The 17567-nt window shown below is 45.2% G+C and overlaps 1 protein-coding gene across 1 annotated transcript; it reads right to left on the bottom strand.

Annotated features, from left to right (window-relative positions):
- Positions 1-435: 435 nt before the first annotated feature.
- LOC133340350 (sortilin-related receptor-like) lies at positions 436-17347 on the bottom strand. Its single transcript, XM_061548492.1, has 9 exons — positions 17230-17347; positions 11078-11142; positions 9865-9933; positions 5219-5440; positions 4800-4916; positions 4313-4423; positions 2590-2713; positions 1060-1130; positions 436-440 (listed from the first exon to the last, which is right to left on the bottom strand). Exons 2-9 carry the CDS (start codon positions 11133-11135, stop codon positions 436-438), a joined length of 777 nt encoding a protein of 258 aa, XP_061404476.1. The 5' UTR covers positions 11136-11142; positions 17230-17347.
- Between the last annotated feature and the right edge of the window lie 220 nt (positions 17348-17567).

The following is a 17567-nucleotide window of genomic DNA, read 5'->3' as shown; positions in this document are numbered from 1 at the left end:
TGGAACTTACTGCAGTTGCTTTCATCAGTAAAATCCCCACAGTCATTGACTCCATCACACAGGTACGCGATTCCCAGGCAGCTCCCATTGCCACAACGTATTTGGTCTGAGTGGCATACACAGTCTGGGGTCTCATCGCTCTGGTCTGCACAGTCAGTCACCCCATCACAGTACAGGCTTCCACGAATGCAGTGCTTCTTATCAGCACAGCGGAACTCACTTGGGGCGCATTCTGGTGTCACACAAATAAAAGATGTAGATTGTTAATTCATTGAACAATTCTTGGATCGTTTCTACTTCTTCATGCGTGACGTAGTTTGCATTCTCATCAAGTAATAGCTACCAGATTTGGAAAGGACTAATTGGCATCATCACTACCAGATTTGTAAAGGACTAATTGGCATCATCACTGTACTCTGTCTTGATTTATTTAGATCATCCTTGGATAGGGTGGCACATCAAATGTGTTGTCTAGCAAAACCTCGTGTTTTGCATGGAGACCCAACATCCGGGTTAGAACTTGTACGTGTATTTTGAAACCCCGACAATTGATATTACACTGGTATGTTAAAGCAACACATTAGAAACAAATAACATTTGTAAACTTGCGGACTGGCACGTGGTTTTTGTGCACACAGTGAAGACGTCGTGAACAAGAATCACTTTGCGGGCTGTTCACATTTCGAGGCGCAGCAGTGCAATTTCAAATGTTTTGTCCAATTTAAGGAGTTTTCATGAACACTTCCGTATGTGTAAGACAGTATATCTGCAATTTTTTCAAGAAAAAGCTGTATTCAAATATTGAAACTCATTGAAGATTTTCAAACACACCTTTTTCACAGTCGCTTTCATCAGATCCGCCAATACAGTCAGCTTCTCCATCACAAACGTAGATCCACTGCAAACATTCATTGTTGCTGTTGTTGCATGAAAACTGGTTTGCAGTACAGCCTTGAACAAAATAGGAAAAAAATATCCATGAAAAGGTTATTTAGAATATTCATTTGAAAAAATACTATGAATCATTAATAAGTGAATTCAATTCATAATGGAACTTACTGCAGTTGCTTTCATCAGTAAAATCCCCACAGTCATTGACTCCATCACACAGGTACACGATTCCCAGGCAGCTCCCATTGCCACAACGTATTTGGTCTGAGTGGCATACACAGTCTGGGGTCTCATCGCTCTGGTCTGCACAGTCAGTCACCCCATCACAGTACAGGCTTCCACGAATGCAGTGCTTCTTATCAGCACAGCGGAACTCACTTGTGGCGCATTCTGGTGTCACACAAATAAAAGATGTAGATTGTTAATCCATTGAACAATTCTTAATTCGTTTCTGCTTCCTCATGCGTGACATAGTTTACAAACTCATCAAGTAACAGCTACCAGATTTGGAAATGCCATATTGGCATTATCACTGTACTCTGTCTTGATTTATTTAGATCATCCATGTTTGGCACATTAGGAAGGGACCACTCTTTTAATTATTTCCTTGTGCAGCAAGGGAGTAAAGTGTGGTTCTGTGAATGTCCTGATGTGCTGTGCAGTGAATCAAGGCATGTGTGTACAGCAGCATGTGATGACTGAGTTGGGCCTCATATTCTTAGGTTTTTTCGGTAAAGTCACGTAGGTAAAACATTAAAATTAATAAAAGTAAAATAAAATGAAAATCACGACGTTTCGGAGGCAACACAAGTCTCCGTCATCAGGTGGGACCGTCACAGCCAGATTTGCTGCATCTTGAGGCAACACAAGTCTCCGTCATCAGGTGGGACCGTCACAGCCAGATTTGCTGCATCTTGATGCATCTTGATGCATCAAGATGCACGGAGACTTGTGTTGCCTCCGAAACGTCGTCATTTTTATTTTATTTTACTTTTATTAATTTTATTGTTTTACCTACGTGACTTTACCGAAAAAACCTAAGAATATGAATCCTTGCAGTCACGAAAGCTTCAAATCTAGAATTAATGAGTTGGGCCTGTAGGTGGCTGGCAGCGTTAATGATTAACCGGACTTGGACACCAGTCACATGGTTAATGGCGACTCGGAAGAAACGCTGTGTGTGACACACGTGATGGTGCATTTTACAGAGTGACGGTGCTGTTCTTCACAAGATTGCTATTAACCACAATAAATGTGTCTGCCCTCGACTTGGAGCACCTGCCCACGTCCTTAATTTCAAGTGTTCAACACATCGATGGGGTAGCACATCATAATTGTTGTCTTAGAAAAACCTCGTGTTTTGCATGGAGACCCAACATCCGGGTTAGAACTTGTACGTGTATTTTGAAGGCCCGACAATTGATATTACAGTGGTATGTTAAAGTAACACATTAGAAACAAATAACATTTGTAAACTTGCGAACTGGCATGTGGTTTTTGTGCACACAGTGGAAACGTCGTGAACAAGCATCACTTTGCGGTCTGTTCACATTTCGAGGTGCAGCAGTGCAATTTCCAATGTTTTGTCCAATTTAAGGAGTTTCCTTGAACACTTCCGTATGTGTGAGACAGTATGTCTGCAATTTTTTCAAGAACATGCTGTAATCAAATATTGAAACTCATTGAAGATTTTCAAACACACCTTTTTCACAGTCGCTTTCATCAGATCCGCCAATACAGTCAGCTTCTCCATCACAAACGTAGATCCACTGCAAACATTCATTGTTGCTGTTGTTGCATGAAAACTGGTTTGCAGTACAGCCTTGAACAAAATAGGAAAAAAATATCCATGAAAAGGTTATTTAGAATATTCATTTGAAAAAATACTATGAATCATTAATAAGTGAATTCAATTCATAATGGAACTTACTGCAGTTGCTTTCATCAGTAAAATCCCCACAGTCATTGACTCCATCACACAGGTACGCGATTCCCAGGCAGCTCCCATTGCCACATCGTATTTGGTCTGAGCGGCATACACAGTCTGGGGTCTGATCGCTCTGATCTGCACAGTCAGTCACCCCATCACAGTACAGGCTTCCACGAATGCAATGCTTCTTATCAGCACAGCGGAACTCACTTGTGGCGCATTCTGGTGTCACACAAATAAAAGATGTAGATTGTTAATTCATTGAACAATTCTTGGATCGTTTCTACTTCTTCATGCGTGACGTAGTTTGCATTCTCATCAAGTAATAGCTACCAGATTTGGAAATGCCAAATTGGCATCATCACTGTACTCTGCCATGATTTATTTAGATCATCCATGTGTTGCACATTAGGAAGGGACCACTCTTTTAATTATGTCCTTGTGCAGCAAGGGAGTAAAGTGTGGTTCTGTGAAAGTCCTGATGTGCTGTGCAGTGAATCAAGGCATGTGTGTACAGCAGCATGTGATGACTGAGTTGGGCCTGTAGGTGGCTGGCAGCGTTAATGATTAACTGGACTTGGACACGGTTAATGGCGACACGGTTAATGGCGACTCGGAAGAATTGATGTGTGTGACACACGTGTTGGTGCATTTTACAGAGTGACGGTGCTGTTCTTCACAAGATTGCTATTAACCACAATAAATGTGTCTGCCCTCGACTTGGAGCACCTGCCCACGTCCTTAATTTCGGGTGTTCAACACATGGATGGGGTAGCACATCATAATTGTTGTCTTAGAAAAACCTTGTGTTTTGCAAGGAGACCCAACATCCGGGTTAGAACTTGTACGTGTATTTTGAAGGCCGGACAATTGATATTACAATGGTATGTTAAAGTGACACATTAGAAACAAATAACATTTGTTAACTTGCGGACTGGCACGTGGCTTTTGTGCACACAGTGGAGACGTCGTGAACAAGCATCACTTTGCGGGCTGTTCACATTTCGAGGTGCAGCAGTGCAATTTCCAATGTTTTGTCCAATTTAAGGAGTTTCATTGAACACTTCCGTATGTGTGAGACAGTATATCTGCAATTTTTTCAAGAACATGCTGTAATCAAATATTGAAACTCATTTAAGATTTTCAAACACACCTTTTTCACAGTCGCTTTCATCAGATCCGCCAATACAGTCAGCTTCTCCATCACAAACGTAGATCCACTGCAAACATTCATTGTTGCTGTTGTTGCATGAAAACTGGTTTGCAGTACAGCCTTGAACAAAATAGGAAAAAATATCCATGAAAAGGTTATTTAGAATATTCATTTGAAAAAATACTATGAATCATTAATAAGTGAATTCAATTCATAATGGCACTTACTGCAGTTGCTTTCATCAGTAAAATCTCCACAGTCATTGACTCCATCACACAGGTACGCGATTCCCAGGCAGCTCCCATTGCCACAACGTATTTGGTCTGAGTGGCATGCACAGTCTGGGGTCTCATCGCTCTGGTCTGCACAGTCAGTCACCCCATCACAGTACAGGCTTCCACGAATGCAGTGCTTCTTATCAGCACAGCGGAACTCACTTGGGGCGCATTCTGGTGTCACACAAATAAAATATGTAGATTGTTAATTCATTGAACAATTCTTGATTCGTTTCTGCTTCTTCATGCTTGACGTAGTTTGCATTCTCATCAAGTAACAGCTACCAGATTTGGAAAAGACTAATTGGCATCATCACTGTCCTCTGTCTTGATTTATTTAGATCATCCTTGGATGGGGTGGCACATCATACGTGCATTACATTTGTATGTTAAAGTAGTCTGGGGTCTCATCACTCTGGTCTGCATAGTCAGCCTACCCATCACAGTACAGGCTTCCACAAATGCAGTTCTTATTTTCTTGCATTCAGAAGAATAAGTAAGTTTAGTAGGCTAAATTATAATTCGTGGCCTACTTGTTCTGCTACGTCACCTTTTTCACAGCCAGTTTCATCAGAACCATCACTGCAGTCCACGTCCCCATCACAAACGTAGATCCAATCCAGACACCGGCCAATGTTGCTGCATAAAAACTGGTTTGGTGAGCAAGCTGAGGAATGCAACAAGAGGGTAAATAGCACAATTCCTTTTTTTTTCAAAATTCTTCTAAAGACATTTTATAACAACAACCATCATTCCTTAGTGGCGGTGACGTCACCACGGAGGCTGTGCCAGACCATGTGCACGTTGAGGCCATGTCATAAACACTATATTTGACAAACCGTGGAAATTATATTGCAATATTTGTTTTCATTAGATTGTATCCCCTTTGGTATTCAAGGACATGTGTAACCCCCTGCATGGTCATTCACGTGGAAAACCCTAATGTATCGCTGACACTACATAACTCACTGCAGTTGGTCTCATCGGAATAGTCCCCACAATCATTGACACCATCGCAGAAGCTTTTTGTTGCCAAACAGGTTCCATTGGCACAGCGCTGCTGGTTGGAGAAACATTGGCAGTTGGGCGTCTCATCGCTGTGATCGGTGCAGTCGAGGGTCCCGTCACAGTAGAATCTCTGCGCAATGCAGCTCTTGTGATCTGCACACTGGTACTGGTCTGCTGCACACACTGGAGCCACCAGCACAGTGGATACATAGTGATGGACAGATTTTCACAAGCGAGGCAGAATGTTTTGTGATGACGAATTATGTTTACTTCACTATTTAAGTCTATACTTTTATACTGGCACTCAAGTGTTTATGATTTTTTACGTTTGTTGTGCATTATTCATTGATGGACTTTAAAATATATAAATAAAGAATACTAGTATCATAAGGTTTGTAAATAGCGAGCCCTTTTACGTTGCCTCCGAAGGATAATCGTTTTTTAGAAAATACATGTTTAAATTCAAAGTTTTAACTTTTGCCCCCATGCTTGGATTACCATTGGGGAACACTCCTCTCTGTGTAATGGGTTCCGGAGACACTTGTACAGGTAACTTCTTTATTACAATCCAACAACACTCCAACAGTCCTGATACTCTGTTACAGCCTAGGTACATAGCCTAGGTACACAGCCTAGATACACTACTCTGGCTACGCTCTGGAACTCGCCCTCACAAGGACGTAGAGCCGGGAGTTCCAGAGTCCCACCACTGGCCCTCACAGCGTCCCAGGGTCCTGAGATGGCTAGTCTTGGGTCTTGGGTCTTGAGCTACAACTGGCCCTGATCGGCCAGGGAGCTGCCCTTTTATGCCTCGTCACCAACGAGGGGTGGGGTTGTGTCCGCCCCCAGATATCCCACAGAGCACACACAGCCCCCCCCCCCCCCCCCGTTGGTGGCGCCAAGGGGCTTAAGCGTCTGGGATGCCTAGGGTCCCAGAGCCCCCAGCAGCCCCTCGCCTCTTATGTCACTACATTACCCTCCTCTATGTAGCCTCCAGCCGTCCTGGCTGTCAATAATTAGAATGTTTAAATTAACGAAAGGGAAGAAAAAAAAATACGCGAGCCTCAACAGGAAAAGAAAAGAGAACAAGAAAGCAACCATAAATACCCTAACCAACCTATACAACTTTACACTATATACAAGCGTCAATCAACAAAAAGGTGAAGCAATGACACGTGAACAAACGACCCGCGGCACACCTAACCCTCCTCGGGATCCGCAGCAATGCCCGACTCGCCAATGATATGGCTGAGACATCGCACAGATCCCTGCAGGAGATGGCACCTCCACGGTCTGAACTGCATCCCCGTGGTCTCCCGCGCTCGCACAACCCAGCAGCCCTCCCTTGAAGGCCAACCCGGACATCTCATGCCACTCGGCATCACACTCCGCCTTTCTGACCCTCACGCGTCGGCCGTATCGGGGGAACTTCAACCCAGTCTCTCTCCAAGACTCGCGTCGCAGCATATAGCTGTACCGACCGAGCTGAGATGACCCATCGTTCACTCACTGCACAACATGCACCCTAACAACTGAGGGATACAGTCCCAACGTAATGGGACAACTACACCTGAACACTACGAATCTCCAGCCCACTGTTTCAACGCGCCTCGGAGTGTTTCAATCTCTGGGCTGTCAGGGCGAGCCAACAGCTCCAGACGCACCACGGAGGGTCTCAACCTCCGGGCCGTCAGGTCAAGCCGTCAGCCATTGCATGACGGGACCACACTCTCCAAGCCATGTGAGCGCACAGCCCACTAGGCTAGACATGCCACGGAGTGTCTCTATCTCCAGGCTGTCAGGTCAAGCCGTCAGCCATAGCATGACGGGACCACAACTCTCGTGTTAGACACGCAACACCCACTGGGCCATCCTGGTCAGGATCTGCACCCCAAGATATTTGAGAGCCAGCACGACAATTCCAAATCCCTGGCAGCATGTCACCATCTCAAGATAAATGCCCCATACAGTCTATACATCGTTAACAATGAAAGCACAAGCTATACATTAACAATCACGAACAAAGTTCCATACAAACCATACATTGTTAACAATGACAAGCAAAGTTTTGCACACACATTGACAACACTAACGAGCGAAGCTCCACACAGTTTACCCAACAACAATCACGACTCCCCAACGACAACGAAGAAAATGTCAACAAAAATCATTAACCTGGAGCGCGTAAATGGACGAAGTGTCAGGGGCCTGGTCTCCCGACCTCCAACCTTTGGCCAGAGCAGCAAAGGCGGCGACCTGCGTGTCGGTCGATGTGCCGGCCCCAGCGCCGGTTACAGTAAGAATGGCGCCCTCATTGTCCGGTCGCAGCGCTGATGACGCGTTATGCTAGGTTGAAGCCAGCTGTCGCCCGGCGGTGAAGGTCGCAGCTCTGATGATGCGGCGTTGTTTGGTTGGACCATGCTGGGCCCGGAAGTGACGTTGCTCCCAGCGGTCATTGCTCTCCCGGCGGAAGTGACGACACACTCGGAAGTATCCCCCACATTTGTGGAGGGAATGCCGGTGGCGGGAACGGCAGTGGCGGGCTCGGGCGAGCACTGCGCCTCTTCTCTCCCTCCCGCCATTGCCTGTGAGCGCCGCATCTCGCCCAGCAGGGAGGCGGTGGCGCAGAGCAGCTCTGCGAGGCGAAGCAGCGCCTCCTCCATCCCTGCTCCCGACGCTGGAGAGGGGACGGTCAGCGGAGCAGACAGCTGCTCAGCCGGCGTTGCGGCGTCGCCATTGGCCGGCGGTGCGGCGTCGTTGTCGACCGGCGGTGCGGCATCGCCATCGGCCGGCGGTGCGGCGTCGTTGTCGGCCGGCGGTGCGGCGTCGCTGTCGGCCGGCGGTGTGGCGTCATTGTCGGCCGGCGGTGCGGCGTCGTTGTCGGCCGGCGTTGGCCGCCCCATCGCTGCTTGCTCCTCGACATCGTCGTCAGGACTGAAGGTACGTGGCTTACTTCTTGTCTCCATGGCCACTTCTGACTCCAAATGTAATGGGTTCCGGAGACACTTGTAGAGGTAACTTCTTTATTACAATCCAACAACACTCCAACAGTCCTGATACTCTGTTACAGCCTAGGTACACAGCCTAGGTACACAGCCTAGATACACTACTCTGGCTACGCTCTGGAACTCGCCCTCACAAGGACGTAGAGTCGGGAGTTCCAGAGTCCCACCACTGGCCCTCACAGCGTCCCAGGGTCCTGAGATGGCTGGTCTTGGGTCTTGGGCTACAATTGGCCCTGATCGGCCAGGAAGCTGCCCTTTTATGCCTCGTCCCCAACGAGGGGTGGGGTTGTGTCCGCCCCCAGATATCCCACAGAGCACACACAGCCGCCCCCCCCCCCCCCCCGGTTGGTGGCGCCAAGGGGCTTAACTGGCTGGGGTGCCTAGGGTCCCAGCGCCTGGCACCAAGGGGCTTAAGCGTCTGGGTTGCCTAGGGTCCCAGAGCCCCCAGCAGCTCCTCCCCTCTTATGTCACTACATCTGTAAGAAGCCTTGGGTCACCTGTGAAAATGTCATGGTCCCATGGCAGGCTCGATCTACTGATATAACTATGGCTGAGTTCTTATCACACACTATTTAGATAATTATATTTCTGTTATTTTATTCACATATCAATATAGACAGCTGTAAGCTAGTTCAACACAGGAGCAAGCAATGGCTGCAGATCAGGTAGGCAGTAAGCTCTGATTAAAGTTTTCTGGTCAAGAAATCCATATTGCCTCCCAGGAAAAGACGTCTAGTGACAGCCCAGCATCCACTGGTTGAATGAATATTGCTACTACTTTTTATTATTATTTTTTTAGGAGTATGCAACCTTTATCGAGAATGTCGAAAAATTGGGAATAATTTAGCTCCCCATGGATTGCCAAAGTTCGGGAATGTTAGATAGCAGTAGCCCAGGGCTTCACTTATCTCTGATATTTTTTCCAGGTCGTTAATAAATTGACTTAGGTACGTGATGAGTAGCTACAGCAATAGTGTGAGCTATACGGAATGTGGTGTGTTGGGTGCAGAAATATTTTCCTTGTCGCTAACCAGCCCAGACCTGGCTGAGGTTAAACCCTGTGGTAGCCTGCTTACAGCCAACAGCTCTCTGAGTTGTTCGCCGAGCATCCTTGTACCCCTGGTGCTCACGGGCCGGTCTTCTGTTCCGTTTGCCGTAGGTTGTACACATCTGCTTAATTTAATGAATCGGCTGCTCATGTAACATGCAATTAGAATCACAATATAGAGCTAAATGCCTACCAGGCACTTTCGTGTTTAGCATATTTTAAACATATACAGAGGCAGTGATCCAACGGCTGCCCTGGTTATTACTGCAGGTGAATTTACTATGAAATATGGGCCACATGCTTCACAGTGGACATTAAATGTCCCATGACGATTGCAAGAGTAAGCCATTGTGTGCTGGTGTTATGGTACAAATTATTAAAATTTGAAAAATTACCCACAAATGATTTAATTGGGATTATACATGGCAATCATTACCCCCTTTATCTTATTTTAACCTAATATATATAGCACCTTAACCCTCACCCATGAGAATGGGTGAGATTTCCCTGGGTAAACTAGCATAATAATATGTTGGAGGCATTGATTATCTTACCGATATCCAAATGTGTTGTTGGAAATGACAGTAGCAGCTGTGTCGTGGATGGAATTTGTGTTGTTTGACCTGTTTAACAAACAGAGTCCACTGTTAATTAATGATCCGATAATTATTAAACTCCATGTCCCTGACATTTATTGGGTTAATTAAATTCAGCACTTTAGCAAGGCCAATGTTAGTAAATAAAAAAGTACATTTTAAATAAGCCACAAATGGTACAAAGCAATTCGTTTGTTTACATTCTTATTGAAATAAACACTGAATGTCATGAAATACATATGGCAAGCTTATTGACCTTAACTTCGTAAAATGACAATCGGATCCACATTGCTTGCATTCCCCTTAAATCTACACTTGGCACTTGGCAAAAACATGTCTAGGGGTTGGCCCTCCCATATGGTGTTCTGATATACGTCTACCATATACAGGCTTCTTTATATGTAGTCCTTTGCACTGTACATTTCATAAGACTGACTGTGAGATCCACGTGAGTGGTGATGTTCAGTGCTGATATTGAAATTAACTTCCTCACATGCGCGCTTTTGTTTACATCGGCTAATTAGAGTGTTTCCTCTGCTTTTACAAAGAAAAAACTAAATTCGACATTATGTCGGGAATGCTTTTTTATATACTCTGAGAAATCATAAGCATTAGCTTATATTAACATAAAACCTAACAGTGAAAGGCCCAATAGCAATCAGGTTAGACATCAGCTGATCGTGAAAACATCACCAACTGTGTCCTTGAAAAAATATTTAACTTGTAGTCAGACAACATTGATTAACCCGCAATCCAGAAGTAGAGCCAGCTTTTGCACGGTGCTGCACACGAGCAATGTTCCGCAGTTCTGCCCGTCACACATATATCTTACTAGTCGCTTAAAATAGCCCCCACATCCTGCAGCATGAGGTGGCTTTATCTAGATGTGGACTGATTAAAGTGCTGTACACATACAGACTCGAATGTGCGTGTACAGTCCTGGATTTTTAAATGTAGACGAATGGTACAACAAGTTCAAGCACAAAATTCACTTGGTATAATTCGGACATTTGCGTATCTTGTATACCAATACATTTTTCGACAAGACAAATACAACTACTAGCGCAGCAGCAAGCCAGACTATGGAGAACATTAACTTAGGGCACACATACAATGGAAATTTTAAATTGTTATATCAATTTCACCAGAAAAACATATCCAGTTGTCTCACCTTGGACACTATGCAGAGATGTCAGAAGGCTCAGAAAGTGTAAACATTTCCATGCCATTCTTTCACTATTATTATTCAGGAAAAAACACACAGGTATAAGACACTTGTTAAAATGTAAACATTGTATATGTGATAAATAGAAAACTTTAGGTGACTTAAATTTGTGTGCAGACAAAAACAAAGTTTCCACGAATTGAGAGCCCATTGCGTATTCGTTCGTTTCACAATCCACTTGTCCTGGTGAGGGTGTCAGCGACGGCATGTTGAGTTGGGCGGTCCAGACTTCCCTTTCCTTGGCAACAGAATCTAGCTCTTCCTGGGGAATTCCCAGGCATTTCCAGGCCAGCCAAGTGACATAGTCTCGCCAGCGCATATTGGGCCGGCCTCGGGTTTTTGCCCAGTAGGACGTGCCCGGTAGAGTTTTAGGGGCAGTCTATCAGAGGGCATTCTTATTAGGTGCCAGAACCACCTCAACTGGCTCTAAATTCAGAGGAGCAGCAGCTCGACTCTGAGGCTTTCCCGGATTACCGAGCTCCTCACCCAATCACAGAGCCTGGCAACCCTGCAGAGAAACCTCATTTCAGCCCCCTGCGATCTCATCCTTTCAGTCATTACCCAAAGCTCATGACCATAGGTCAGGGTGGGAATGTAGATCGACCTGTAAACCGAGAGCTTTATTCGAGAATTCAGCCTCCGCTTTATGAAACAGTACAGTGCCCGCAACACTTTGGACGCCGATCTCGCGCTCCCACTTACAATCACTTGCAAAAGAGGCCCCGAGGTACTTAAACTCCTCCACTATGGAAGCTGTTCCCCCCTCATCTAGTGAGTACAATCCACCATCTCCCGGGAGTGAACCATGACCTCAGATTTGAAAGTGCTGATCCTCATCCCAGCCGCTTCACACTCGGCATCAAAGCATTCAAAGTGCACGCTTGGGATCACAGACTGATGAGGCAAAGAGGACAATGTCACCTGCAAAAAGCAGCGACGCCACCTCCATGAACCCAAACTGGATACTCTTCATACCTCGGCTGCAAATTTATATCCTGTCCATGAAAATCACAAACAGGACGCACCCTTAGCGGAGTCCAACACCCAAATTGAACGACTTTGATTTAACACCAAGAATAAGGACGCAGCTTTCACTACAGGAATTGAGGGACCAGATAGCCCACACAAGCGGCACCGGTACATCAAACTCCCGCAGCACCTTCCACAAGACATTGCGGAGTGTTGTGGCATATGACCGCAACACGGTCATATGCCTTCTCCAAGTCTACAAAGCAGAGGTAGACTGGAGAAGCATACTTCCATGAACCGTAAAATATCTGTGAGAGGGAAAACAGCTGGTCCATTGTTCCACGACCATGACGGAATCCGCATTGTTCCTCCTGAATCTGAGGCTCGAACACTGGGCAGAGTCTTCTCTCCGGTACTCTGGAATTACCTGGAATGCTGAGGAGTGTGATTCCTCTGTAGTTGGAGCACACCCTCTAGTCCCCTTTCTTAAAAATGGGAACCAAGACCCCATTTTCCCAATCCAGAGGTACTGTACCCGTCTTCCATGCAACATTGAAGAGGCGTGTTAACCACAACACTCCTACACTGTCCAGCGCTTTCAACAACTCTGGGAGAATCTCGTCCACCCCAGCAGCTTTGCGACTACGAAGGCCCTTGACCCCTGCAGCAACTTCAGCAGCTGTGATGGATCTGACCCCGCAGCTGTTTCCTGGGCTGCCTCCTGAGAGGAGGGCATGTCCACCGGGTTGAGAAGCTCTTCAAAGTGTTCCTTCCACCTCTCGACTATCATCTTAGTTGAGTTCAATGTAACTCCACCCTTATGGACAGCAGCCTGGGCCGCGTCAAATGGTTTGCCAGAACATTTTTGAGGCTGCCTGGTAGTCCCTCTCTATGGCCTCTCCAAACTCCTCCCACACCCGCGCTTTCCCTTCAGCGATTGCTACCGCTGCTGCCCTCTTGGCAAGCCGGTACGTCTCAATCGAGTTGGGAGATATTTTTCCGAGCATAGCCTCCCTATTCAACTCGACAGGTTCCCTTACCACTGATGTTCCCCAGCGGGTCCTAGGGTTGCCACCATGATAGGTACCAACTGCCTTCAGGCCACAGCTTTTCACAGCAGCATCGACAATCGAGGTCCTTAACATCACACACTCGAACTCAATGTCTATGACCTCCCCTGGAGTATAGAAGTTTTCCTGGAGGTGGAAGTTGAAATATTTCTGTACTACAGTGAGGGAAAAAAGTTTTTGATCCCCTGCTGATTTTGTACGTTTGCCCACTGACAAAGAAATGATTAGTCTATAATTTTAATGGTAGGTTTATTTGAACAGTGAGAGACAGAATAACAACAAAAAAATCCAGAAAAACGCATGTCAAAAATGTTATAAATTTATTTGCATTTTAATGAGGGAAATAAGTATTTGACCCCCTCTCAATCAGAAAGATTTGTGTCTCTCAGGTGTCTTTTATACAGGTAACTGAGATTAGGAGCACACTCTTAAAGGGAGTGCTCCCAATCTCAGCTTTGTTACCTGTATAAAAGGCACCTGTTCACAGAAGCAATCAATCAGATTCCAAACTCTACACCATGGCCAAGACCAAAGAGCTCTCCAAGGATGTCAGGGACAAGATTGTAGACCTACAAAAGGCTGGAATGGGCTACAAGACCATTGCCAAGCACCTTGGTGAGAAGGTGACAACAATTGGTGCGATTATTCGCAAATGGAAGAAACACAAAAGAACTGTCGATCTCCCTCGGCCTGGGGCTCCATGCAAGATCTCACCTCGTGGAGTTGCAATGATCATGAGAACGGTGAGGAATCAGCCCAGAACTACACGGGAGGATCTTGTAAATGATCTCAAGGCAGCTGGGACCATAGCCACCAAGAAAACAGTTGGTAACACACTGCGCCGTGAAGGACTGAAATCTTGCAGCGCCCGCAAGGTCCCCCTGCTCAAGAAAGCACATATACATGCCCGTCTGAAGTTTGCCAATGAATATCTGAATGATTCAGAGGACAACTGGGTGAAAGTGGTGTGGTCAAATGAGACCAAAATTTAGCTTTTTGGCATCAACTCAACTCGCCGTGTTTGGAGGAGGAGGAATGCTGCCTATGACCCCAAGAACACCATCCCCACCGTCAAACATGGAGGTGCAAACATTATGCTTTGGGGGTGTTTTTCTGCTAAGGGGACAGGACAACTTCACCGCATCAAAGGGACGATGGACAGGGCCATGTACCATCAAATCTTAGGTGAGAACCTCCTTCCCTCAGCCAGGGCATTGAAAATGGATCGTGGATGGGTATTCCAGCATGACAATGACCCAAAACACACGGCCAAGGCAACAAATGAGTGCCTCAAGAGGAAGCACATTAAGGTCAGTCTCCAGACCTTAATCCCATAAAAAATCTGTGGAGGGAGCTGAAGGTTCGAGTTGCCAAACGTCAGCCTCGAAACCTTAATGACTTGGAGAAGATCTGCAAAGAGGAGTGGGACAAAATCCCTCCTGAGATGTGTGCAAACCTGGTGGCCAACTACAAGAAACGTCTGACCTCTATGATTGCCAACAAGGAATTTACCACCAAGTACTAAGTCATGTTTTGCAGAGGGGTCAAATACTTATTTCCCTCATAAAAATGCAAATCAATTTATAACATTTTTGACATGCGTTTTTCTGGATTTTGTTGTTGTTATTCTGTCTCTCACTGTTCAAATAAACCTACCATTAAAATTATAGACTGATCATTTATTTGTCAGTGGGCAAACATACAAAATCAGCAGGGGATCAAATACTTTTTCCCTCACTGTAGGTCTTCCGCCAGACGTTCCCAGAAAACCCGCACTATTCGTTTGGGCATTCCTCGTCTATCTGGTCGGTACCCCAAGCATCAGATCCAACTTACTAGCAGGTGTGATCAGTTGAAAACTCTGCCCCTCTCTTCACCCGAGTGTCCAGAACATACAATCATTGACCTTCGGCACAAGGTGTTCTGGTAACAAGTACATATATGATCATGCTTGTGTTCGAATATAGTGTTTGTTATTAAGATTCCGAGACTAGCACAGAATTCCAATAACATCTCACCATTCAGTTTCAGATCAGGAGGGGCATTCTTCACAATCACGCCTCTCCAGGTATCTCTATAATTTCCTACATGAACTTTGAAGTCGCCCAGTAAGACAATGGAGTCGGTAGGTGGCACTCTATCGAGCACTGCACCCACAGTCTCTAAGAAGGCAAAATACTCTGAACTTATGTTCATAAGCACAGACAACAGTCAGAGCTTTCCTTTCTAAGACTCGAAGTCTCATTGAGGCGACCCTCTCCTCCACTGGGACAAACTCCAACTGAACAACACCCAGCCAGGGGCTTGTGAGTATCCCTGCACCCCCCGCGGGGTCTCTCACCAGGGGTTACTCTGAAATAGGAGAGAGACCATCCCCGATTGAGAAGTTGTGTTCTGTGTGTGGAGGTGAGACCAACTATATCTAGTTGGTACCTTTCCACCTCCTCCATCAGCTCCGACTCCTTCCCCCCCAGTGACCTCACATTCCACGTCCCAATGGCGAGTGTCCATTTCCAAGGTCCAGTCCATCTGAGACCATCCCTTTCCCTGCCATACTGGCATCGCACCCACCCCTCACCCTTCGTCATGTGGATGGTGGTTCCACAGGACGGCACCACGTAGCAATTTCAGCCTGGGTCTAAACAGGTTGTGTGGGTCACCTGGCCACCAGGTGCTTTCCAGTGAACACCACCCCCAGGGCTGGCTCCAGGGGGGTGTCCCGTTTTACCTTGTCCAGGCGACGTTCTGTGATTTTTATATTTCTGAACCATTCATGAGGGGCTTTTTTGGGACCGTTATTTGTCTGGAACTTCCCCCAGACCTGTTCTACAAGAGAGACTCTACCAGGAGTATAAGGCTCCAGGCAATGGAACACACAAACCCAACCACCACGATAAGGTTAGGATCCTTCGGTGCAGATAAAAGTACATTTTGAAAGTAGACTTTTGGAAATATGGTCACTAAGCAGGATATTATGCATAATAAAGGTTTTTTTGGTTAGATCGCGTAAGTATAAAAGCTATTTTTTCACCTGAAGACGATTGCTTGTGTTGCGATGGAAACGTCGTGATTTTTTAAATTGTTCTATCTGCTTGACTTTACCAAAAGACCCAAAGAGTATACTTCAACATTATCAAAATCAATTGAGTGTCTTTGTTGGCAAGCATGTTCTTCAACTGCCGACAGTTGTGTTTGTGAGAATTTAATATTTATTTGGTGTTCTTTTAGCCTGATAGTAATGTTACATCCCATCTGTCCAAGATAGCATTTACCACAAGAGCAATTAATACAATACACACCTTCTTTTGATAACATTGGCAATTAATCTTTAGTACAAGATACTAGTTTTAGAATTTTGTGTACTGTGCCAAATTCTACTCTGTCTAGTTTTTTTCCAAAATTCTAGCTAGTTTGACAGTTACTCCCGCAATATATTGTATTTTGTTTTAATAACATGATCGCCTTCAGCAGTATTGCTGTTCGATCTTGGTTTGGCATTCAATGCTCTGTTAATGTGAGCATTATTGTAGCCATTTCACTGGAGAGTTTCTTTAGCATGTTTTATCTCGCTCCGTAGAGTTTTACCATCTGACACTGTTTTCTGCACCCGACATTATGCCATATATTTTTGAAGAGTCTGAATAGCTACACAATTTCCATTTCATAAATGTGGTGTATGTGGCTTATAGTTCAAATGCACTTATGATAGTAATAACCAAACAACAAACCGATTTACATGTGAAAAATGTACTGAGAAGTAATACTATTTATGTATTCAAGGTATAGCCCTCTACCACGTGTGGAATTTGTAAGCCGGATATGCTTAGCAGCCGTATTTTAGTAATTGCCTTGAAAACGTAAACCAGCTTATATATTTCTATATTAACTGAAGGTAGCTAATCTAATTGAAGAGGTCACAGACATGGCAAATAATTGCCTCTGATTTAGAATAAAGCACAAACCTGAATGTAAAACTGGCTCCAGAATACATCTTTTCTTTACAAAATAAAAAAACACAACACAAAACAGGTCTTGAAATGCAAATAAAATCATACTTACCATATTTAGTTTGTTGGTCGTAGTAGAGTAGGGTCCAAACACAAATTCACGTGGCATTAACAAATCAATTTAGTCATTTACGTTGCGCCTTCAGAAAATGCTGCTCGCATGGTGAGGCACCGACTAAGTGAAGTATTTTGGTCGCACTGTACTTTGAAATCAATGAGGAAGCTCAGACCATGGCTCTTCATAACCCAGTAAACTGGTTTTCAGGTGCAGAAAACATGCTATCACTGACTGCAGTTCATGGTATGGAAATGTATTATCTTTGTATGCATTGCGGAATTAGGGACCAGGTCAGATATTTGTCCCAGCAACAATCAAGGGTGACCTTCATC

Source organism: Lethenteron reissneri, chromosome 9 (assembly GCF_015708825.2).
Source record: "Lethenteron reissneri isolate LAM-NWPU_2019-01 chromosome 9, ASM1570882v1, whole genome shotgun sequence".
NCBI lineage: Eukaryota > Metazoa > Chordata > Hyperoartia > Petromyzontiformes > Petromyzontidae > Lethenteron > Lethenteron reissneri.
Note: the sequence above shows the minus strand (reverse complement) of the source record. Positions and strands in the feature narration are given on the sequence as shown.

Coding starts and splice junctions, on each gene's coding strand:
- LOC133340350 (XM_061548492.1), bottom strand. CDS start 11,135: ATGGCATGGAAATGTTTACACTTTCTGAGCCTTCTGACATCTCTGCAT. Junction 5,441..9,864: donor AACAACACATTTGGATATCG/GTAAGATAATCA, acceptor TGGTGGCTCCAG/TGTGTGCAGCAGACCAGTAC. Junction 2,714..4,312: donor GAGCGATGAGACCCCAGACT/GTGCATGCCACT, acceptor ATTTTGTTCAAG/GCTGTACTGCAAACCAGTTT.